The sequence below is a fragment of the Tachysurus vachellii genome, chromosome 18 (assembly GCF_030014155.1).
Source record: "Tachysurus vachellii isolate PV-2020 chromosome 18, HZAU_Pvac_v1, whole genome shotgun sequence".
NCBI lineage: Eukaryota > Metazoa > Chordata > Actinopteri > Siluriformes > Bagridae > Tachysurus > Tachysurus vachellii.
Genome location: NC_083477.1, coordinates 11,483,887 through 11,509,007, shown reverse-complemented (window position 1 = coordinate 11,509,007; position 25,121 = coordinate 11,483,887). Strand labels below are relative to the sequence as shown.

Here is a 25,121-nt window from a genome sequence, read left to right as displayed (position 1 = left end):
GAACAAAGGAAGGCATTACTGTCAATTATAAGACCAGAGTATTGATCACCTACAGTGTATTGATTAGATAAAAGGAAGTTAAATCTAAGGCCCGATAACATCTAATGCAGCTGTTTCTAAAATAAGAACATTTGAATTATTCATGAGATTCACTTTTTTATTAGCATAAAATTTAAAATAAGGTTACCTGAGAACTCTACAGACATCAAGTCATTATTATTCCTGAAAAAGCACCCAGTCCTGCAAGGTCGTTGTGCAGGATTTGGTAGTAACTCATACAAAAGTAAATAACTGATCAAAAATACTGTGCTTCATCCTATGTGTTCATTAAAAAGGTTTGTAAAGCACCAGCCAGTTCATACATCTGTAAGCACACACTCATTTTACTCATTTGAGGAAACCCAACAGGAACAATACCTCTATTAACGTTAATAGTTCATTCCCAAGGTTTGCACATGGCACCCTTGGCTTTAATAACCTCATAATCCAACACTTTTAAGTGAACAAGTTGTTAAATAATAAGCTGGAATCCATCAAGACGTTAGTCAGAATGCAAAGAAGCATGAGTAATTGTTCTGAGACATGATCAAATTATTTGCCAGAATATTTTTTTTTTCTGTTTTAGAGTTTGCTTTATTATATTTTTGCTACTATATTATCTACTGATATTTATTTGAAATCAGTTTTTCTTGCTTAATGGCTGAAATAAGAATATCTTCATCAGAACCAACTTAATTCATACAATAATAATTCCCACACTGCATATAAAGGCTCAGTAGCATTTATTAAACCTCAAAAAGACTTGGGTTGAACACTCTGCTACATTCGGTTACACACAGAGCAACAAAGATTATTTACTAAAATTATGAAAATGTCCTTTTATAGTAAAGCGACTGGGTTTACATTAGTATAATTATTCTGAAAGCCTATTAAAGTAACAAAAGATCTGGCAATAAACGAGCTATAAATACCAGAAAACTACATTATAACACTGAAACCAAACATATGCTCTCTGAGAGAGAGAGAGAGAGAGAGAGAGAGAGAGCTTGTAATCTAGTTTCCCTAATGACTGATCATTACTTTTTCCTACTGCTCTAACACTTTACCCTATAAATAATTGATACACTTCTAGGCCACTTACAGAAAATAAAATATAAATTCCATTCCATTATAATTTTTTAATGCTTTTGGTCATTGTGGAATTCCATATGCATCAATATGTAATTATTAATGCTGTTCAAAAATGTGGAAAACTCCGGAATGGTGTACATTCCTTCTCTGAGTCTGTGTGCCCAAACCTGCCTGGTTTAATGAAAGCTGTATTTCTGAATATGAACACATTCTATTCCAAGTCTCATACGAGCCATTAGAGAAACAGCTTGTAGACATTTCAATAGTCTGTCTGGGTTTAAATAAGACACTTGTTCTTTTTGTATTGAGACCAAAACTTTTGAATCTTCCGTAGTAGGTTTAGAAAAATGAATGAAATCAGTTAGGGAATATTATGATATTTTAGACTTTTCTGAAAGAAAGTGAAAGGATTTGGACAATGAGAGAGGATTACTGAGGTTGTGCTTATTCCACTGTTCAACATCATTATTAAAAGGAATGAATGAATGAATGAATGAATGAATGCTTATGGCACATGGGTTAGTGCTAACTAGGTAACATTTAGTAACAGTTGGCAAGTGAAGATCACTACCTAGCTAACCAACTTCCACCTGCACAAAATGCCATAGTTCAAAGCATTGCATGTGATCTCTAAATCCATTTGCATTTACAAAGAAGCGACTCTCTATTCTATCTCTTTAATTCTATCAGACTCTGACTAATTACAAAGCCCTTGTGCTTCAAAATTGCTCACTTAATCAGAAGAAGTAATCCGCTTAATCGTTCTTCTTTTACTATGTATGTCACAATGATGCAAATTGAAAATCAACAAAATCAAACAAGCCTGGTTACTGGTATTGACGTTTCTACTATTTTTCATCTCCCACTGTGGCCCAAAGTGGACAATTATGTTTGCACAGAAGCTTAACTTTAGAGTAAACAATGTCATTTTACAGAGCCATCGTTACACATAGCTTCCTGTTTATAAATAGCTGTAAAAAAAAAAAAAATGTATTACTAATGTAGTAATAATTCAGTTGGGTAAAAGTAGTGAGCGATTCTTGAGTAACTGCATCGCTCACTACTTTTACCCAACTGAATTATTACTACATTAGTAGTAATTCTGACTAATTAGAATAAATTAACAGGAGACTGAAACCTCCAACAGCATTTGACCCCAACGTGTCTTGATAGATTGTTTATACTGTGGATTATCAACAATCTATCAAGACACGTTGGGGTCAAATGCTGTTGGAGGTTTCAGTCTCCTGTTAATTTATTCTTTATTCATTCATAGTATTTACCAAAGATGTCCCTTACAAGATAACCCGAGTGTTAGATGTGAAAAGTTCTATCTTTGTTAAGATAAGACTAGTTTAGTACAGTTTAATACAGAGCTCCCATATGGTAAAAGGTCTATCATGAAACTGTACTGGAGAAAAGCGAGACTCTGTGAGTCAGTTTAGGATTTCATCAGTGATTCAATGGCACCCTCATCTGGTGTACAGCCATATGCTAATATGTGAATAGGTTTGTTGTGTGAATTTATGTGAATATGTTCATTTTGTAGCTGTTTCTTTATGTAGCACCAGGGTCCTGGAGGTTGAACAGTGTTTCATTTCACTATGTACTGCATCATCTATATACTGTATGTCCGAAATGACAATACAATCCTCTTGATAAGAAGCTGTGCATATCCTGACAAAACCTGTTTAACAAAAGCTAAATGTGGTTTCAGAAAGATCTAATTATAACTATATGGAATATTAGTATATATGTTCATACATATGTACACCATGTATATCTTATAATAATGTAATAACTACTGAACCCATGTATATAAATCTTCCATTCCCTATGTATATATATCACCCCATATCATTGGCTTTGTACATGTACTTTGCACAATGACAATAAAATTGAATCTAATCTAATGTTTATTATAATATTGTTATAAAGACAAATATCAAAAGTACTGAGAAAACACTTTTTTATTCAATTTTATTGAGTGTATGTTTGCTCATTTTCAAAGCAGGAATAACGTGACTCTACTACTGTATGTTTCAGATCACATTTAATGATTTGTTGATTCACATGAATCTTTCTAATGCTTGTGCACAGTATGATTTTTCCATGGCAGCTTAGCATTCTCACCTTTCTCACACTTACACTAATCTCTCTCTCTCTCTTTCACACACACACACACACACACACACACACACACACACACACACACACACACACACACACACACACACACACACACTCCTTTCTTGTAACCAGTTTAAACTAGCTAAGGAAAGTCTTACAGGGGATAACTGCTTGGCACTTTCCAACAGCAGCTCATCTCGAGGTCTGCATTACAGTCCCCATCAAGACAAGTCAGTTGACATAAGGATAGTTTCATGATCGAAGCACTGAACATTACAAATCCATTCATATCCAATTAAAATCATGAGCACCAATAATAAAAAATAACACTTCTTCTATGTCACTTATCCTGGACTGCAAGTACAGAAAGACAAATGACAATAAAAACACAGAATTATTGTTGAAATAAACTCATGATAAATTGATGAAAATCATAATTCATGATTGATACTAGTAATATATATAGTTATATACTCCACAGGAATGCTGCAAGTCTAACAGTCACAGAAATGTGATGAGTAGTGAAACATACCGCCATAGTTTGTGTCATGTGACCATACTGTTATTGCTTCACTGTGTAGAAATGGATTACCATCTAAAGTCATGTGAAGCTACATAGTTGTGTCAGTCCTTAACAGAAGCATGACGTATCCAAGTAGTCCCTTCTTTTATCAAGCAATAGCCATAAATGTCCCGAGATTAAGATCCAGCATACCAAAGATTTGTGGTGTTTCTCAGATGTAGTTTATCCAAGTTGTAAAATACAATCTGAAGAAGGACAGCTTCCATTTTCTCAGTCTCCGCTGTCCACAGTTTCCTCCAATCGAGAGGACAAAATCTCTTCCTTCCATTCAGTCAGGAACTTTCGCCATGACGGCTGTAGTCTAGGAAATTGTCCCATGTCACACTGATTCTTTGGCACATTCTGCCACGGACTGATGGACGCAGTGCAGTGAAGTTCTTGGCAGGGACACAAATGTGCTATTGAAAATGATTTTAAAACTAAATTTACGGCTATATGGCAAAGACATACCCATGACCTTTTTTAAGTCCATGCACGTACACACACACAATTACACTTCCCTATCCAAGCCTAGAGTAAAAGTGCTCATTGCTCATATGCCAAACATTCAAATTCTTGTCATCTATCCAAAACAGGGCACATTCAAAAGTGCACTATATTAGCACAGGGATTTGGGTTGTAGGCAAAGCAAGCAACAAATACATTAATTAACCCAAGTTCAGGCCAGCTTTCCATTTTGTGAATTCAGGGCAGTTTCTAATTTAAAAGTAAAATGGGAGCAAAAGATTAAGAGTGGGTGCAGTAAGCTAATGTGCAAATAGCAAACTAGGCTTTACTTTACATTGAAGCACACTGACATTTTCTAACCATTAAGCTTTGCTTGTGCAGGTACCTTGCCATCTTTCTGCAGTACCAACAGTAATGTTCCAGCCTTTAAAAACCCAGACAAGAAATAGTAGTCAGAACATTTAAAAAGACACGGTAGGCTATTCATTAGTAATTTTTTTTCTAATCATGGTTACATTAAACACAAATGAATGTACAGTATTTGTTAGCTTAATTAAACCTTTATAAACAAAAAAAATGATCTTTTTTTTGCCATTTACATAAAAAAGAGAAAACAGTCATATTTACTGAGAAACTAGTAGAATTCTGAGGAAAACAAAGTGACCTACATTAGGTCTCATTCCAAATGAGATCATGTAAGGTGCATTGTAAAAACATTTGAGCAGGGGCATATCAGCACTAACAGCTCATATTTTATTATGGCACAACTGTGTTAACCATCATGTAGGTGGCTGCCATGACAAGCTTATTTAGAGAGCGTTAAAGGCTTAGTGTGTAAGTGCTTTGGAAAATAAAGGCATTAAAAGAAAGTGCTACAATAATTTTGGATGGACACAAAAACTGGTTTATATGTTTGTGCCTTTCATTAGCAACTACTAGGTAGATGTCCAGTAGAAAAAAAACAACTGTTCTATACGCTCTTATATCCAGCTAAGCTAAAAGAAGGACACCGTCAGCGAGTTAGTTACACTACATATTCAGATACACCCATAAGCACCACTGACCTGGTAATACTTAATAACACAAGAACTGAATCATCGTTTGTTGTCCTATCTCAAGCTCAACTCTCCTTTTATGTTGTTAACTGGGTCAAAATTAATAGGTAGTAAGCAATGCTCTTCCAAACCCTTGTTTTTTAATAATAAAATGAAGTACAAAGAGAATGAAGGAAAATGAAAAGAAAAGCATAACACAAAAGCATTATGTGGCAGGAGTATCAACTTCCTGTTCAGCCTTGGTTGGAATTCGAGGGCTGGTCAGTGTGGGAGCTGTCAAGGTCGGGGCAGAAGTGGGTGTAGGAGTAGAGACAGGTTTGCATGGTGTAGATACAGATGTAGAGTTAAGACTCGTGGCTGAGCTGGGAGTAGTTGCTGTAGTAGTGATAGACGTGGAGGTAGTAGCTGAGGCTTGCCTTTCAGGAACAGCCATGTCAGATTTGGCTGGAGTGTTATTTGCGGTGGGAGCTGGCTTGTTGTAGTCAAGTTTCAAAATGTGCTGCTGCAGATGCCTGATCCAGTCCTCCTGCACTGACAGCGGACCATGAAACTCCACATCACAAAACCTGAGAGAGGGATGAATCTCAGAGTTGTTTGTTTAAGTATAATTACAATTATCTTGCCATTTAAGAACTTGACATTTTTAAACAAAATGTCACAAATGCGTTCGCATGAAAGAAAGAAACACAATTGTGCAGTATAAAGTGCCACAAGGTTCCTTATAAATAGGGAAGCATCAGTACGATACTTGTATCAGGTATCCATAATATATAATGACAAATTGCAGAAGTTTGGCCAAATTTCAACACAACCTGCAATCTAACAAAGCTTGTCGTTCTTGATGATCAGCTACTATCATGGCAATAAACCACTTGAACTACAGAATGTACAGAAGTACATTTCCAAAGTGAAACAACACCCATCCTTCTTTACAGCCTTCCCTTATCAAATCAACCTGCACACTCTGTAAAGAACAAAATAAGTAGTGTCTACTGTGTGTTCTGTAGACTACATGTACTGATGAAAATTAATTTGTTTCAATTGAATTATGTACGAAATTTAAAAATAATAGCAATAAATTATTATAGAGACAAAAAATCAGAACAATTCTAAACAGAGAGAACAATTCTAGTCCATCTGTTACTAATTTGTATGCCTCTATACCTTTAAAATATACTTAAAAAAAGAAGCTGCTGAAAAAAATAACACAATTTCAGCCATTTGACCTTGCTGTGGCCTTGTCCCTATTTATATCAATTCCAAAATCGAATCCGTTCATCTGCTAGCTATAATAATAATAATTCCAAATAAATTTTACAAACATTCAACAACTTGACCTTGGGACACTGTACTAAAGAGAATCTTGACTGGACAGACATACACATGGACAAACCAAAAACATAATGGCTTAACCACTTAGCGGCAGAAAGCTTGTGGAGATACAACTCACCGGCACTTTAGGGAGTAGATTTTACCCACAAGTTTGACCAGAGGGGTGGAAGGGGGCTTTGGCACGAGGGCAGGAACAGTACTAGTGCGAGGTGGTTTGGGAGGACAGCTTTCTCTCTCTCCTCCATCAGCATGTGATGGATGTTTCAGGGGCCGTCGCTCAATTCCTAGTTAAAAACAAATGAACAAAAAAGGAATATTAACAAAACACGACAGCACATTTCCCTCTGTGGCCATGACTATGTAAATCAGAATCATATTTAAAAATTTTCCACTAATATTATCAACTCCTTAGTTCAAGAGCTTCCATTAATGTTCACAACAAACATCAGAAAAGGGAAAGATGTTCAATGAGTTCCACCATGTTATGGTGTCAGATGAGTATTTCACAAGGTGCTACTCTCCTGAGATTTTCACAAACAACAATCTCTACAGTTTACACAAGGGTGTGAGGGGAAAAATCTGCTATAATGAAAAACAGCAATGCCATTTACTACTCTCACATTCTCCCTCAATCCGTTCCTATGGCGCAATGTGTTAAGGACACAGTGATGAAATGGCTTTAGACTGCAGTTGCTATAAACATTTCTGTAGATTTCTCCACCACTGAACAGTTGATAACTTTAGGACTTAAAGATGAAATTATAATGAATACAATAATAATTCTTATGTTCCTATTCATATTTCTTTCAGAAGCTTAAATAGTCTTGGATGCACCTTTTGACTGTATAGCACACAGTTATGGTAGGGAAATGATTTATAATCACACTACCGGTTGTCATTAAATGAGGATGGGGTCCGTTTATAGTCTGGTTCCTCTTAATTTTTCATCCTCTCAGGAAGTTCTTCCTTGCCACGGTCACCTCTGACATGCTCGTTATGAATATATTTATACATTTAAACATGTAAATACATTTCTAAATTTAAATTCATACCCACAATTTATCTATTTCTGTTAAGCACTAAAACAAATAAAACTCTATTGAATTAAAAATCAAGCAGTGAAGTGGGACGCCAAAAATCCACTTTTTTCAAAAATGTCAGAACACTGCCTTTCTTTAGAACACTAAAAATGAAGGGCTAGATGCGACTTGCTTGATCAGTGAACAGAAGAGATCATTTGTAACACTATTTCTCTTGAGGCGTTCTTACCTCTTGTCACCCGGACATTAAGTTCACTCCGAGCCACTTGCGCATGTGGAATTGCACTGCTGGAGTTATTTCCCTTATCCTGGGTACAGATGCCATGATGAAAAGAGCTGCCGTTTCCATTTTTAACCTCTACTGCCCGAGATAATGAGCTCCACGAGCTGTTCATGATCTGCCGATCAACAGTCCTTCCCTGGGACAGTGTTAGAGATGTCCAATGGGCTCCTGACTGCTTCTGAGATACAGTGGGGATGGAGTTTGAATCAGATAATGATGAGAAAGAAGAAATATTCTTCTGCAGGACAGCTGTAGCAGAGCAAGTAAAACAATGGAAGGCTATGGCAAAAGCCACAGTGAAGATTTGATATAACTGGCCTCTATGATGCTGTATTGAGTCAGCTGAAGATTTGAAGTTTATGTAAATCATGCAGCATGCTCCTCTACATCTCACTAATCCACTTATTCAGAATCTTCACAGAACCGTGACAAGATTAATAGAATTTGTGTACAATTATTGATACTGAACACAGAAACAAAGTTACAATACACACGATTGTACACACTGTGTATTTATCGAATGCTATTATTGTTCATGCAAACATTTGTACCTTCTTTTGAGTAACATGCCCATCTGATAAGTAGCTACGGTGCAGTTCAGCCACTGTTTGTGGCCTGCTACGCATCCAGGCACTCAGTGTCTCAATCGGTGAACCGTTCACTGACCACTCGGTCACACCAAACTGTCGCAAATGAGCCCGAGCATGGCTAGCTAAAGCCTTCCGGTTCTCAAAGCAAAAACCGCACAACTCACAGCTGGCGTCTAAGAAAGGTGACAAAAAAAAATCATTAACCACTCTATGCAAAGAATCCCTAATCAAAACCAAAAATTCCAAAGTAAATGTCAATTGAAGAATGACAACCTGTTAATAAAAGACGGCAACTAAGCAATCTTAATACAATAAGAATACAGTCTTACCCATGCGGCCTACCCCATACTTGTCTGTGGACATTCTTCCTTTAAAAGAGAAGTCCTGTGGTGTGGGTGAGAAGGTTTTTGACTGGGATGGAGGAGACCTTTGAGCAAGGTGTCTTTCAGTTCCCAGCAACCTCTTCCCAGTGGGTTTCATACCAAGAAACTTCCCTGCTGGGGCAGTAGTTGACAGCCCTGTGGACCCAAATGAAGGCTTATGGAGGCGTGAGCTGGGGTGGAGAATATTAATGGGTGCCTTTGGGGAGACTCGGGATGACTGATACCCTTGATTGTCCCAGGGTGAAGTGCTTTCCTGCTCCGATTCCTCTTTTACACCTAACACAACAGATGCTGGTGTGGTGCCTTGATTCCGCATAATCTCCCACAGCGTGTCGATGGGTGAGCCATTGACGGACCACTCAGTGATACCCATGTGGCGTAAATGTGAGCGGGCATGGCTGGATAGGCCTTTGCGATTCTCAAAAAACTCGCCACAGTACTCGCAACGGATATCACGGGACGGTTCCCTTTCTTGAGTCATTACTGGAAAAGACCAGAGTGAAGTGAAGGAGATTAAAGACTTTGTGTTTAAGATAATAATAAATCAAAAAAACGAATTTGTAAGAAATAAAAATCAGAAGCCAGCAGCACTTTCTTACTACAAATGTTGGTGCACTAGATTAAAATTTCCACTGACATACTTATTTATTTCTATTATTCTGATGGGAAATACATCATCATTTTTACTTACACAGGTTAACGGGATGAGCATTATTTGAGCTCATCCAGCTCGGATGCAGTGACTCAGAACTAGAACCATCACGTCCCTCTCCAATCACAGTAACTTCCACTTGCTCAGGTTCTGGTTTGGGCTTAACCATTAGCACTGTTGAGGAGGTGCTGGTGACAGGTGCTGATACTGCCATCTTGGCAGGCTGGTGCTGATTGAAAGAGAAAGTCTGACGGCCATGGACACCTCCTGGTGGGGAGGAATACCGCTGCAAGGTCCGAGGGGGTCCTGGGCTTGGAGAAGATGGGGAAGATTTCAAGGGTTTCAGAGGCATGACACATGGCAAGCCTCTGCGGGTTATGAGGTCTCGCAGTGTGTCGATGGGTGAGCCATTCACCGACCACTCAGTGATGCCCAGCTGACGCAAGTGGGAACGGGCGTGACTGGAAAGACCTTTGCGGTTCTCAAAAAGCTCTCCGCAAAACTCACAACACACATCTTTCATTGGTTCAGCTGCAATTTGAAAGGGAACAGAAAGAAGCTGACATTCAATATAAACAATGCCAGGTTGTCTCCATAAATAAACAATTACAAATGTATTTATAAGACACTATATACAGTCTGTTATAAAGTTCCCCAGTTCCAGTCTCAGAGTAAATCCCACCGATTTAATCTGTTCTAATCTCATACAATTCTATTAGCCACTTTATCTCAAGCTGGAAACAATCTCAGTACTTTTAACTCTTCAAAACTCCACTTCCAGTTCAGAAAGCATAATAAAATGCATAATGAAATGTATTAAATCACCTAGAGGGATGGACATCAGCTCCCTGCCACTCATTCGGAAGACCTGCTGTGAAGGTTTCAGCTTCTTGGTGGGTGGGCTGAGCAAGGTGTGGGAGGAGGAAGAAGAAGATGTAGAGGTAGCTTTGGAGCCAACACCACTTTTTAATGATGTGTTCTTTAATAGGACGGAGTTAGAGAGGAAGGGCCTCTTGGAAGCAGAAGTTGGTGTGGATTTGGAGGATGAGGAAGGAGCCACATTGTGCCCATGGACTCTCAAGTCCTCTGGGCTGTCAGAGCGGAAGGAGGAAGCTCTGCGCTTGAAGTCATCAGTGAGTATGAGTGTGTTCAGCAGGTCGATGGGTGACCCCTTGGACTCTGAGTATTCCACCCCAAAGTGACGCAGGTGTGCTCGAGCATGACTCGAGAGACCTTTGCGTGTTTCAAACCAGGCACCACATAACTTGCATATGATGTCTGCATTAGAATCCATATCCATTGCTAGAAGCAGAGGAGAAGAACGCAGCAAGAAAAACAGAGCAAATCAATAGATGCTATTAGAAACATTAATCGTATATAAATCACTAATCTACATATGGATAACAGGTAACCTAAATCTGTATTCAGACCAAGAGTTAATATATTTTTGTGCATTCTGGTTATTACCAATAAGCTTGAAAGCTTTCTTATTCCCAGAAGTTACATCAAACCAAAACAAATGCTGACTCAGACTTACTTTACTTTGAATTATTGTTATGTTGTTCACATTTATCAAAATCAAATCAAAACATGAATGCATTCTTACCGAGATTGAGAGGAGCTTCTCTTTCTTGTGATGCCCAGAGTGGTTGAGATGGGGCAGTGGACAAGGTTGAATTATGGGCCCTTGACATAGTCCTGTGCTCATGGGAGCGCAGAGGGGAAGACACGGGCAGCAATGAGGAGATTGGGGCCTTCCTCAACACTGGGGATGGGGAAGCAGACAGAGAATGTGAGGGAGATGGAGATCTCCCAAATGGAGAGGATGGCTGCAAGCCAGATGGTGACGGGCTACTTGGGGAAGGGGGAGATTTCGCTACATTACGCTGAAGTGAGAGGGGCTTAATGTCTTCTTGTTCATCTTCAAACTCTGTGCTCCTGCTGGGGCTTGGCACGGGAACACAGAAAGCATGATGGTCAGTGGTTTTGGGTGATGGTGTTGGTGTTGGTGAGTGGGATGTGGGTAAAGCAGATAATTGGGAGTCAGTAGCCCGCTCCTTGGTTATCCGGTAGAGGAGATCTATAGGTGCACCACTGCTTTCAGACACACCCACACCTAGCTGGCGCAGATGAGAGCGAGCGTGGCTGGATAAACCTCGGCGTGTCTCAAACAAGGCACCGCAGACCTCACACTTCAACAAACCGTAGCCTGGAGAAAATGGCAATGTGGAATAAATGAGTTAAACAAATTATAACTTTTTATTATATGTTTGATAATATTGTCTAACTATTTTAAATTAGATCCTGAAGGCTTAATATCAGACTTTGTGTTAATATTTTAATATCTTCCTTGTATAAGACATGCAAAATGATTCAATAAGAGAGGACAAATAGACACTACATCTCAGCCATCGGTTAAGCAGATACTTTATTCCTATCTCAAGTAATAACTGTGCTCTTAATGTAAACACATCAGACTTAAGAACCAGGCAGAGTTAATCCCACCTTTTGCCTCGGTCTCTTCTGCAGCATCTGAGCTGCTTGATCCTGGGCTGGAGTTAAAATCATCCTGCAATCGCAGTTTTTCATCTTCCTCCCTCTTGTTGTTCCCACCTACAAATAAAAGTAGAATAAAGTAAAGCATCATAACACTAACCTTAATAAACTCTTAATAAAATTACATTATTCACCCTAAACAATAATATGCTACACTACAATCTTTTATATCATGATCACATTGAACGTAATGAGCATGAATGTAACTTCTGAGAGTTTACAGAGTTAATTACTAAACTATCCTGATTTGTTTTAATAGAAATGATCAAGTGCCATGTAGATTTCACAAAATACTCAACAGGGACAAAAGGGTGCAATAGTGGCTCTGCAGGCCTGGGATTTAAACCCACAATCTCTGAATTGTTAATGAATTAAGATGCACACACAAACTGCCCCTACACAAACCGAGGAGCACGGTGAAGGAGGACAGTGTGTTGTTTTGGCTTACATACTACTTCCATGACAACAAGCTGTTTAGGAGGTTTGCACTAAAGAAGCCCTTCCTGAGAGCATCCCATACAATGCAGCTTTCAAAAAGTGACCCCATTTTTAACATAATGACCCCAAACACGACTCCAGATCAACACAAGAGAAGAAAGAAAATTGTTGTTTTCTAAAGGCCTTTTCAGTCTCCAAATCTGAAACTTTAAGAACACCTGTGGTCTGAATTTAAAGCATGCACAAACACATGCACAAATCTAGAAATATAAAGGAGTCTAGCCAGTGCTTTTGGGAAAAGTGGACCAAGGTCCTGTTATACTTGCCTCCAGCCTTACAGGAAGGAGGTCAGTACTGCTATTCTATACATGGCAGAGGTAAACAAAATAGTAATCTCTGGACTAATTCATTCCCTATGTTAGTTCTTTACTTTATCTTTTATAACCATTTTATCCTGGTCAGATCATAAGGCAGGGATAAACCCTCAATGGGACTGCAGGACACCAAGCAGACATATTCACACCTAATGGTAATTTAGTCTAATCACTCCACCTACTGTGGCAGGTGGGAGGAAATTGGAGAGCCCCAAGAAAACCCATGTGGTCACAGGGGGATCTCCTGTGAAACTCCCAACAGACAGGAACCTGAGCTCAGGACCATCAAGCTCTAAGGCAACAGCGTTACCAGCTGCAACAACAGGCTTGCCTTGTGTTTAGTTTTAAAAGCTGAAATTGCCCCAAGTAACTTTAAAATGAATGTGGTCTGGCTGTGCTCTTATTGATACCGGACACCAATGAGCTGTCTCAGATGATTACACATTGTTAATACACATTGAGTATAATACCCTGTAGGTGTATAAACAAAGCAAGGAGAACTACAGTTAGTCCATTTTTCCACTACTTTTTGTGTGTCTATGTAAAGCATGACCATGTGAGTAAAAACAGAGAGTACGATGAAACACCAGACATTATTCATATGAACTGAGCCTTATTATAGAGAAAGAGCATGTAACTCATTGCCAAATAAAACTCAAGTGACATATTATCAATTGTTTTAATAGTAAGACCTTAGTTTAGACAAAGAGCCACATGTGGTTTCACTATGTGTAAAGATGCAGTCCACTAACCATCAGCTTCACCTTCTTTCTGACCATCTCTCCAAGACTGACTTAAAGATGCAGGTATCTGCAGCACTGGGTCTGAAGTTCCACCTTCTTCATCATTTACTAACATGGACTCCTCCTCTTCTTTACATGGTTTCTTGTCTTGTGTTTCAGGGTTGAAGGCAGGGGTAATGGATAAAGCGAGGTCAGGCCTCTTAGAGAAGAGCTCGCGGAGGACGTTAATAGGTGAAGCAGTGACTTCCCAGTTGGTGATGCCAAAATCTCGTAGGTGTGCACGAGCATGACTGGAAAGACCAGCCCTGGTGTCAAATCCAGCACTGCAGAACTCACAGCGCATCACACTGAAGGTCGCTGGGTCAAAGTTAGCAACTGCTCATGGGTTCATCCAGAAGAACAGGGCCAGAAACAGAAGAATAGAAAAGCAATAACTAAAACCAAACCTCATTAGAAAAAAAAAACAACACAAAATCCAAGCCCCTCTAAACACAGGGTGTGTGAAGATTACCTTTACAATTCTGATATTCGAAAAATACATAACTACAAATAAACTACCAATCAAGGACATTTATACCAACAAAAATGCAAAAGTTTTGGTAGACATCACAAACATTTAATATGTCCCCCATTAGTGATGCGAGAAACATCCAGGTGATAGTCCAACTGCTGCCATGTACACTGTAACATATCCACATAAATGCTTTCGACAGCAGTTGTGATTCTCATCAGATCATCGCTGTCTTTCACCCGTGTGTTACACACACAATCTTTGGCAAATCCCAAAAAAGAAACTGCAGACTGTGATGTTAGTATTTCTACACTCTCTGGTTTGTCGTTTTAAGATCGTTTTCAGACGCTGTGTATGTCGTGGCAGAAGAGTAAAACAAATCTACTTCCCCATGATGGCTTTTTGTGGATCAATACTTTGAGTGTGACTTTTTGGCAGTAAATAATACAAATGCTGTGAATTTCTGCACATGTATAATATTTCAAATATGAATGTCAAGTGTAGCAATGAGGGCACGAGTGAGCACCAGGGGTAAGGCAGGGGACGAGTCATGGAGAACGAGCAGGTAACAAGCGAGTGTTTACACCTATGTGCGTTTAATAAATACTATTTATATTCTGTGCTGCAATAGAAAAAGGGAGACAAAAGCCAGAGAAAGAGAGAGACAACACAAACAGCTCCAGCGACCTTGACCATGAGTGGAATGTCAACAGTGGAACTGCTGTGTTTGTGAATTTAAGTTAAATAATAAGTGGTTTTTAAGTCGAGAGAAGTGCTTAAAATCATGATGTGAATTAAAATAAAATAACCTGTCACTCTGCAGCCTGCCTCGTACAGCGGGTAAAAGAAGTATTGAACACGTCACCATTTTTCTCAGTAAATATGTTTCTAAAGGTGCAGTCAACATGAAATGTTCAACAAATGTCGGTACAAATAAAACAAATGAGATAAAATTAGGAAATTAAATTGTATGTAATAATATAGAATGACACAGGGAAAATGTATTGAACACACTTACTGAAATGTATTTAATACTTCGTACAAAAGGGACAGAGGTAATGACAGCTTCAAGGCGCCTCCTGTATAGAGAAACTAGTCCCATGCATTGCTCCGGTGTGATTTTGGCCCATTCTTCCACTTCAAATCTTGAAGGTTCCTTGGTCTTCTTCTATAAACTCTGATCTTTTGTTCTTTTCATACATTTTCTATTGGATTTAAGTCAGGTGAATGCTGGGCCATTCCAGCAACTTTATCTTCTTTCTCTGAAACAAATTGAGAGTTTCCTTGACTGTGTGTTTGGGATCACTGTCTTGCTGAAACGTCCACCCTCGTTTCATCTTCATCATGCTGGTAGATGGCAGCAGATATTTATCAAGAATGTCTCTGAACATTTTTTCATTCGCCCGTCCTTCATTTAATTGAAGTTTGCCAGTGCCGTATGCTGAAAAAACAGCCCCACACCATAATGTTCCTGCCTCCGTACTTCACTGTATGGTGTTTTTGGGGTGACGTGGAGCGCCGTGTAATGTTTCGAGATGTTTCTTGTACAACACCTTGGTAATGAGGCACCTTTTTATAGGCCATCAGTTGATATTAATTTCCATTGACAAGGGGCAGGATTGCTTTCTAATTAATGATAGATTGGCTTTCCATGCATTTTTGCACCTCTCTTTCTTCATGTGTTCAATACTTTTCCCTGTGTCATTCCATTTTATTACACAGAACCATTTCTGAACTTATTTGTTTTGTTTTCTTTGTATGTGTGGATTACTTGGGTTGTTACCGACATCTGGTGAAAATTTCATGTCAGTAGCACCTTTAGAAATATATATTTACTGAGAAAAATGCTGATATGTTCAATACTTATTTTACCCGCTGTCTGTCCTCGAACCCCCTCCCACTTCCTGGTGTGTCATGAGGTATTTAATAGTAATATAAACTGATATTAGTGAATGTGGTTAACTGGTTATCCTTACCTTTTTTCTTCTTTTTTTGGTAGGAGAACTTCCTCTCAATGGCATTAACCTCTTCTGGGGATATGAAGTGTCTAACCTTGTAACTAACCCCAACTCTGTTCAGGTGACCCCGAATATGATTGGCCAGTCCAATTCCATTATCAAAACAGTCTTGGCAGTAGGGACATTTCTTTTCTACAGTCTTCAACAAAATGCCGTCTTCATCTTCCTCATCCTCCTCTTCAGTTAAGACATCAAGAAGATGGCTGACAACATCATTCTCTTCTTGGTCACTGGTATTATCGTTCTGATCATCAGTCCCATCATTGTCATCTTCATGGTCATCAACATCTTTATGATTATCATCAACAGCGTCATCATCATCATCATCATCAGCAGCAGCAGCAGCAGCATCATCATTATCTTTTTCATCAGTGGTGTTTCTGCTACATTGATCCTTTTCACGGTCAGGTGGGGTCTCTTCATTCGTCTCTTCTTTGGAGTCCTCTGGGGCTTTTGTTGGATGAGGTAAATCGTGGTCTATAGCTGGAGCAGATGTTTCCTCATCTGCAAGACAGAAAGTGGTCAGTGCATAATGTAGCATTAAAGTTATAATCAGTTTATATGCCTTTCAGTTAGCAACAGAGGGCCTACAAATCTGTATTTATATCCATTCAATTTTCATGTGCTGTGATTATAAAAAATGAAATGGTTTGTGTTATGAATGAAATGTAATTCTACTGAAATCCTAATGAGACATTATAGGTATTGTTTAAAAGCTACAAATACAGCACCTAAACTATGTATTGAACACGTCAACCTTTTTCTCAGTAAATATATTTATAAGGTGCTGTTGGCATGAAATGTTGAATTTTCACCAGTTCTCAGTAACAATCCAAGTAATCCACACATACAAAGAAAACAAAGCAAATAAATTCTGAAATTAAGTTATGTGTAATAAAATGTCACACTTTCCCTGTGGAATGACACAGGGACAAGGTACTGAACACGCTTACTGACATTTATTAAATACATGCTTTTTCTTCAGCAACGGAGTCTTGCATGGTGGGCGTTTTCTTTGAAACAATTGTACTTGCTAATTCCAGGTCTTTCCGAAGCTCTCCACAAGTGGTCCTTGGCTCTTGGGCAACTCTTCAGATAATTCTTTTCACTCCTCTGTCAGAAATCTTGCAAGGAGATACTGGTCGTGGCCGGTTTATGGTGAAATTATGTTTCTTCCACTTCCGGATTATGGCCCTAACAGTGCTCACTGGAACGTTCAGAAGTTTAGAAATCCTTCTGTAACCAAAGGCATCAGTTTGTTTTGCAACAATAAAAAAAAGGTTGCGAAGGTCTTGAGAGAGTTCTTTGCTTTTACATATCATGAGATGTTTCTTGTGCGACACCATGGTAATGAGAAATCTTTTTATAGGCCAACAGTTGGGACTGAACCAGCCGATTTTAATTTCCGCTGGCAAGCGGCAGGATTGCTTTCACTCTTGGCTTTCCATGCATTTTGCACCTCCCTTTCTTCATATGTCCAATACTTTTTCCCTGTGCCATTCCATTTTATTACACATAACTTAATTTCTGAAGTTATTTGTTTTGTTTTCTTTGTGTGTATGGATTACTAGGGTTGTTACTGACAAAACTTTCATGTCAAATGGTGACGTGTTCAATAATTATTTTGCCTGCTCGACATGCACTTAAAAAGTAAAGCAATGCATCATCTAACAATGTATGTTCAGGGTAAAATTATATACTTATAATTATAATTATGTAGTTGTATTATAAAATACTTTTATCAACTACACATGGACATTTTGTGGTTTATTTTAATACTTTACATTTAATCTTTATTTTATCTGGAATCTAAAAGTTTACTTAACACATTTATAATTAGTGCAGTTGTTTCTACAGTTATTTTTTGGACACCTTCACTACTTTGGGTCTAACAAGGTTGAAGACACTTGAACAAATTTTGAAACTTGGTCCAACTCCTTTGTGCAGAACATTCCGAGTTCCTTTACATTGTGACATTTGTCCGCATGGACATCTTCTGAACCTTCTATCTATCAAATCACAGCACAGGTTTTCACTTGCAGTCAGTCTCCAGCACCAACCATAAAACAATCCCTAAGCATTAATGTTTAACCTTCGTATTTTATTGTGAACTTCAGGTGTCTTCACTTCTGTGCAGTCCAATTTTGTCATACGTATTTGACTTTGGCTTCATCTGTGTTTGTGATCTGTACTTCTAATGGAAGTTAATAATCTGTTTTTTGTCTGATGAGTTTTCTGCCGCACAGTTTTTTGTTATGAAAGTGGCATTCAACAGCTAAATTGAAACCACACCAGAATCAGTTAAGCTGTGCAATTCTGAAATCTGTAATTTATGGGCCATTTTTCCCCTCTTTCACCACCCTTTTTAGTCTGTATGTGTGGGCACAATATACTTATTGGCCCAACTCCAAGCAAATTTCCAAATGCTTTAGACATGCAAAATGGTTTGTCTGGGCCCTAAATGTGTGCAATTCAATTCTATTTATTTTTACATCCATTACTTTATTTGTGTGGATCATGTTGAGTGTGATTAAAGCAGGCCTTCACACAGAATCATATGCAGCAATTTATCCACATACAGAAATAATAACAGATAGCATTTGCCATTAACATGTAACTATTCTTTCTATTTTATAATATATATTTTATGAGGGTGGGTTAGAGACCAGAGCTGAGGGCATTTTTGTGGACAAGGCATAGCTTGTGCCTAAGCGGAGTCTATTGTCTTTCAGCCAAAGCTATCCTCTCTTTTGCCCCTCAAAATTGAGCGCAGAAACTATGCTGCAGCTGCAACACCAAGCCAGATGCTTCCCAAGAGTCTGCAGCAGAAGCGAAGACCATGTTTCTGCAGGAGACCAAAATTTAGGTACTGTACATTTGAATAAAAATCTTCTTGTAGGTTTTAGGTCTTCTGAATTAGTCGGTATAACAGTGCAGATTTTAGATTTGCAAACATTTTAAAGCTAAATTAAATGTTGCAGAGAAATATCTGTATGTTGGTAAAGAAAGTAATACAGCAGATCCTTAATTTCAACATCACAGTATCTGGGACCTTGCAGAGATAGAATTTTGGTGGCAAGCCAAAGTTTCCAAGACAGCTGAAAAAGCCTGCCAGCTAATTTTCTTATAGAATTGCACAACATGCAGTTTTAAACAAAAAAGGCTGTCACACTTTTGAAATATAACGCTTACCAAGCACAATAACACAATAATTCGAAAACAAATAATACTTATATATGATCGAAATAAAACTCCTGTCATTGTTATACTGTTGTCTTGTCTTACCTGTTTTGTTAGTCAGCAATATATGCCCCTCTGTATCTGGTAGTACAGAAGCTTTTTTGCTCAGCTCTGTGGTCTCCTCAGTGTTTTGCATATTGATATTTGTATCACTAGTATCAGTAGACTGGGGATCCAGTCTTCTACTTGCACGCCTTCGTCCTATTACACGCCTCCCAACTCGTTTTGAGCGTCGATTTCCTGTGCTTTTAAATACAACATCCTTTTTCTGTGTTTCAGTCTTGGTGTTTGTAAGTAAAGGCTCAGGACATTGGAGCTCTGAGACGTTCTCCTCTCCAAGCCCAACCTCAGCAGACCCAGACTCCTCCCGTAGGCTTGGACTTGCAATGGGAGCAGCTTTAGTCTGAGTACTTTCTAATTCTGGCTTGTCTGTGGGTTCTGCTGGATCTGCAGATACTGTGTGATTCTGGCTAGGTCCTGGAGAGAGATCAGTCTTATTCTCAATCTGTGGGTCACAGTCCTTGGCCTGCAAACGGTGAACTTCTGGCTTACCTCCCCCCATTTGCACAGAAGCCCTGGTGGGGTACCTTTCACTAACGACTGTGGCTGATCTGGCATTACCAGAATACCGTTTCCATCCTTTTCTGCAGGATTTTTGCTGGAAGCGTGGTGAGACACGGGGCCTACTAGCCCTGGCCCGAGTTGTATGGGTCTTGGCATGATCTGCCAGCTCTTGAGGCACGTCAGAGCTATAGTTGCACTTGAGACAAACAAACTGGCCAGAAATGGCCAAGGACTCTTTAGAGTCCATCTTCCTGGAATTTCTGCGACTTGTTCTTTTCCCTCCCTCCTTAAGCTTTCCCATCTCTTCTAAGATTTTGTGCCGTGCCTCCTGATGCCGTCTGTGATGGTCCAACAGCACCAGCCTATCAGAGAAATTCTGTCCACATTCCATACACTCAAAACCGCTCTTCTTGGCTCGCCTTCTTCTTGAATTATCTTCTCCAAGCTGTCCCTTTCCCCCACTATCTTGACCATGTTCTCGCATGTGTTCCCTCAAATGTGCTGCCTTTTTAAAGTATATGCTACATTCGACACAAGTGAAAATCTCCTGGCAAAGTTCTCCTTTGACTTCTTGTGACTGTTTCTTGTCTTGTACCTTCTCTTCCTCTTCTTCCTTAAACTCAAACACCCCTTCCTTATCATTCACAAATTTACCACACTCCTTTACCCTGGAGGGGTTTACTCTGGTCTTCCTGCCTGTACCCAGTGTGCACTGCCAGGGATTTAGTCCAGAAAAAGGTCTCAATAAGGCTCTCTTCTTTCTCCTACGCTGTATAAAGGTGCAGTGTGCCCAGGGACCTGGTGGTGGACTCTCAGGATCTGAATCCCCTGGGAAGGAATATACATCTCGTTCGGGAACCCTCTTTATTTCCTTAATCTTCTGCTCAACCTCTTTCTCCTTATCCTCCTCTTTTTGGTATGCCTCCTTTGGTTTTGTGTCTGAGAAAAGTGGCCCAACTTGATCCGAAACGCATCCAACTTTATCGTTTTCTACTGCAAATAAATGGGAAGACTACATAATTCAGTACCACATACTGAAATGATATTCTTTTTGATATATATTTCTCTCTGCAAAATAATGCATTTTCACAAACCACATTGTTGAGTGCTGGACTGTACCATCCCTGGATCTCTGCATGCATCTCTGTCTTGAGCTTGTGCGTCCAAAGAACTAGACAAGTTTTTGTCTAACACTATTTTCTTGGGTTTTTCAGGTGTTCGGTAAACTCCACAGTCAAGTCTGCACGCAGTGGCATTGAAAAGGGCATACAAACCAGGATAAACTCAGGCTTACTCAGTCCACTATTCATAACTGTCAGAATACCTCTCCAACCTCTATTTCATCAAACTAAATATCTCACTCACTTGTCATGCTCCTGTTCACAGGTTGGGCTTCCTGGACTGTGAGCAGCAAGGCCATGAGGATTAGAAAAGTGCTGTAGTTCCTCTTCTAACATACACCAATGGGAACATACACAACAAAACAAAAGAAGACTTAACTTTAAAATTTAGAAATATGCACACACGCTGACCTCCAGAATTATTGGCACCCACATATGTATTTTCCATTCAAAAAATGAGAAACTATTTATCTTTTTTTCTAACAAAAATAAATTATATAATGGTTTTGTACATTATTTTATATAGTAGAATAATTTTTAAAAATAGTATTTTCTCTCAAAAAATATTTGTGGAAAATTATTCAAATGTATTAGAAATATATTTACATAAATGCAAACTGCTGTTCTTGACAAATGTATTGTATTTTATATATTTTATTAATGTATATATACATAATATATACATTATATATATATATACATATATATATTCATTTTCTATTAAAATTTTACCCATGTTCTGTTTACCTGGAGTATAAAAATGAGGTTAAACAGATGTAAAATTGCTGAATTTGGAAGTCCAAGATCTCTCTACAAGTGTCTCCAACCTTGATAGCCATAAGCAGGTGTCTCAAAACGAGTCCCAAAACTTTTGAAAGTAAAACATAAACTATACAATGTCTCTGTTGAGATGCAAATATTTCTTGTTGCTTCTGTTATTCTTTTTATAGCTCCAAACACTAAAGATGCTGGAACCCTATTGTTTATGCTTGCCTTTTTTCATATTTTTGTCTCCTAGGGTGCAGGAATAGAGTCGGACCAAAGGAAGGCAGGCAAGCGAGAAGCACAGCACTGTATGTTGTAGCACATATCTTGAGAACCCTGAGTCCTAAACACACAATTTCTCTTTTCATCTAATTTCATACCAAATTGTCTCTCTATGGATGATAGACAAACTGAACCAAACTCACTCAAAGGACACTATTCATGTCTGGCTCATAAAAAGTCACAGTAACAACAATCAACAGCAACAACAATATAATATCTCTTGTAAAATAAAATGCAGCAAAATAATCAAAATTTGCTTTTTAATGTATTTGGCCCCAATCAATCAAATTTATACTAAATTGCACAATATGCAAAACCTATTTTTGCAAACTAGTCGAAGGATTTTTCCCCTTAACTTCACATATTTCTCATGGGTCTGAACGTCAATGATGACCAAACACAATGCTGAAATGTGTAAACAATATGGCGACCATATGCCAAGCAATCATAATGGGGCGGAGCTTATTCATACAGCTGCCACTCAGGCCTGGTTGCACTGAACTTGAAAGGCATGTTTAGTACAAGGCTCTGGAAAAGAATCTTTTGTCATCGATATAAAAATTCACCAATATTTTCCACAATATTTCTGCATTATTTTTGCAAATTTTAAAAAACAGTGACATGCAAAGCACGGCTTTAAGCTTAATTACGTACATTGACAGAATAAAAATGCAAGATTACCGTCAAATGTTTCTTTCTCAGAGTCTGAGTCCCAGGTTAGAGATGAGGAGAAAGCAGAGGGTCTGTGTTTTCTATCGCTGTTCCCTGCACTTTTGTGGAGGTTTACATCATCATCTTCTCTCTCCAGGTCACCACCTTGGGACAATCCTGCCTGTATTTATATATGAGTGTGTGTTATTAAGAATGTACGAGTTGCTTGTGCTATAGAAATAAATGTAATAACAAATTAGTAATAAGTGAATTATCACCAGGTCAAATATCAAAGCAAAAAACTAGAACATAAGTAGAACATAAGAAACCTGTATGTAGCAGCCCCACATCTGAGATACGGCTTATAACGTTCTTGTATTCACATAACAGAATAAGATATAAGGTAGATGCAAGATACCAGATTCAATGTTCTTTTGTGCATAAGTCAAGTAGCAATCTAGGTTTGGATGTTACAGTCAAAACAACATGTGCACTTCCGCCTGCAGTCTCCTGACTTGCAGTGTGACACAAGCCCAGTCTTCTAGACATGTTACGTGCAGAGTGGCTGCAGCTGTGGGCTCGTACACACTGTGTTTCATACACCATGTGTAAATGTGTACACATAAAGAACCTACATGCCTTCATTCCCTTTCTGGTGTATAACAAGTAGTAGGTAGTTGCTCTTGGTCTATAACTACTACTAATTCCAACAAAGTGCTCAGCGGGAGGAAGAAGGTTGAAAATCCCTGGACTAGTGTGTGTTTTGAACTCTCACCATCAAGCTGTCGCTGAGCAGAGAGGGAGATTCCGACAGCTCCTGGATGGATGACGGATCATGGGGGTCCATATTGGGAAGAGGACCTGTGTTATGTTCCATGATCCGGTGGTGCACCATGTAATCTGTAGAACTCACCTACATGGTGTCCTCTTCTGGTCACATAGATGGACAAAGACATGTATAGGTTTAGATGCAATAGCATACACAAGTAAACCTGCTTTAAATGTCATCAGCATCTGAGTGAAAGAACTGATCAAAGGAAACCTGCAGCACAGTAAAACATCCAGAAACAGAAGGGCACTTTAACAGCACGACTTAATACAAGTGGAACCAGGTTGATTTTCTAACCAGTGCTTTAGTCACATCAAAGAAGTTGCTAAAACCCCAAAGTGGTGAATTCCTTTGCTCAGCCGCCCCACCTGCTCGCTGCAATCCTGTAGTCTGACCTATTTCAACATGTCTGGTTTGGGTAAATTTAGCCCCGTCCTTGTCATGACGAACATGGAGAAGAAAACGCTTTTTTTCTCGCTAACATTGGTAATGAAGAGAAGCTGAGAGCTGACGCCCAGGCGCACAGGATTAGCCTAGTGCTTTACTTGTGGCAGGGTCACTGTGGCAGCGCAGGGAAAAAGAGAACATCATGGGAATGTTAAATACCGCTTTGGGGAAGCAGAAAAAATCGTGTCCCGCTCACCGTAACGGCCTGCGCTCCGCGGCGCTCTGTGGACGCTGCACGCCGCTCTGTCCATGTCGTGTCGGGGCTGAAGTATGAACACGCCGCTTTACTGCAGGAATATACCGCGTTCCGCGTTTCTGCAAGATCACTGAAAGCTCAGGCGGTGAGATTTAGCGGTGCAGTCGGTCGGACTCCATGTTGTTGGCTCCAGAGGGACGCCACGGCTGCGCGGGTGACGTTAGCGGGGAGGAGAAGAAGAGTATCTGCTGCTGTTAAAGCAGCTATAAGCGATTTACACACACACACACACACACACACACACACACACACACACACACAAAAATAAAATAAAAAATTATGACATAGATGCACGTATGGAAAAAAAAGTCTCTGTAACACTTTGGCAATTATGAAAAATATTCAAATTATGAATAAATTGTTTAACTTGTTCCGGTTATAATAAGGAAACGCTTCTGGTCCAAATATATAAATCAACGTACAAATGCAATCTGTTAAAATACTGAAGCTACATTTTACAGTCATGTCTTTTATATTATGGGATGCTTCCATTGTTTCGGCTCAGTATTTCTGCAGCAATGAGTGACATAAGTATTATTATTTCTTCATCTAGAAAAAGTAGTAATAGTAGAAATATTAGTAGTAATAGTAGAAATAGTAGTTGAAATAGTAGAAATACTTAATCAATAGTCCCTCAGCAAAGCCAAACTTTTTTCCACATTTGTAATGTAATTCTGGTAAATTGATGCCTCAGACCCAA

The 25,121-nt window shown here is 39.0% G+C and overlaps 1 protein-coding gene across 3 annotated transcripts; it reads right to left on the bottom strand.

Moving 5' to 3' along the window:
* Positions 1–3,169: 3,169 nt before the first annotated feature.
* Positions 3,170–24,629, bottom strand: wizb (WIZ zinc finger b). 3 transcript variants are annotated; one of them, XM_060892107.1, is made up of 17 exons: positions 24,362–24,628; positions 23,665–23,819; positions 22,920–23,070; positions 21,436–21,520; positions 21,165–21,310; positions 19,552–21,063; positions 16,225–16,770; positions 13,747–14,112; positions 12,132–12,239; positions 11,233–11,835; positions 10,452–10,928; positions 9,666–10,157; positions 8,921–9,457; positions 8,553–8,764; positions 7,948–8,179; positions 6,797–6,962; positions 3,170–5,912 (listed from the first exon to the last, which is right to left on the bottom strand). In XM_060892107.1, exons 2-17 carry the CDS (start codon positions 23,782–23,784, stop codon positions 5,552–5,554), a joined length of 6,114 nt encoding a protein of 2,037 aa, XP_060748090.1. In that variant the 5' UTR covers positions 23,785–23,819; positions 24,362–24,628; the 3' UTR covers positions 3,170–5,551. The 3 variants fall into 3 exon arrangements, with proteins under 3 accessions (XP_060748090.1, XP_060748091.1, XP_060748093.1); XM_060892108.1 differs by having other exon boundaries at positions 23,665–23,816; XM_060892110.1 differs by lacking the exon at positions 13,747–14,112 and having other exon boundaries at positions 24,362–24,629.
* Between the last annotated feature and the right edge of the window lie 492 nt (positions 24,630–25,121).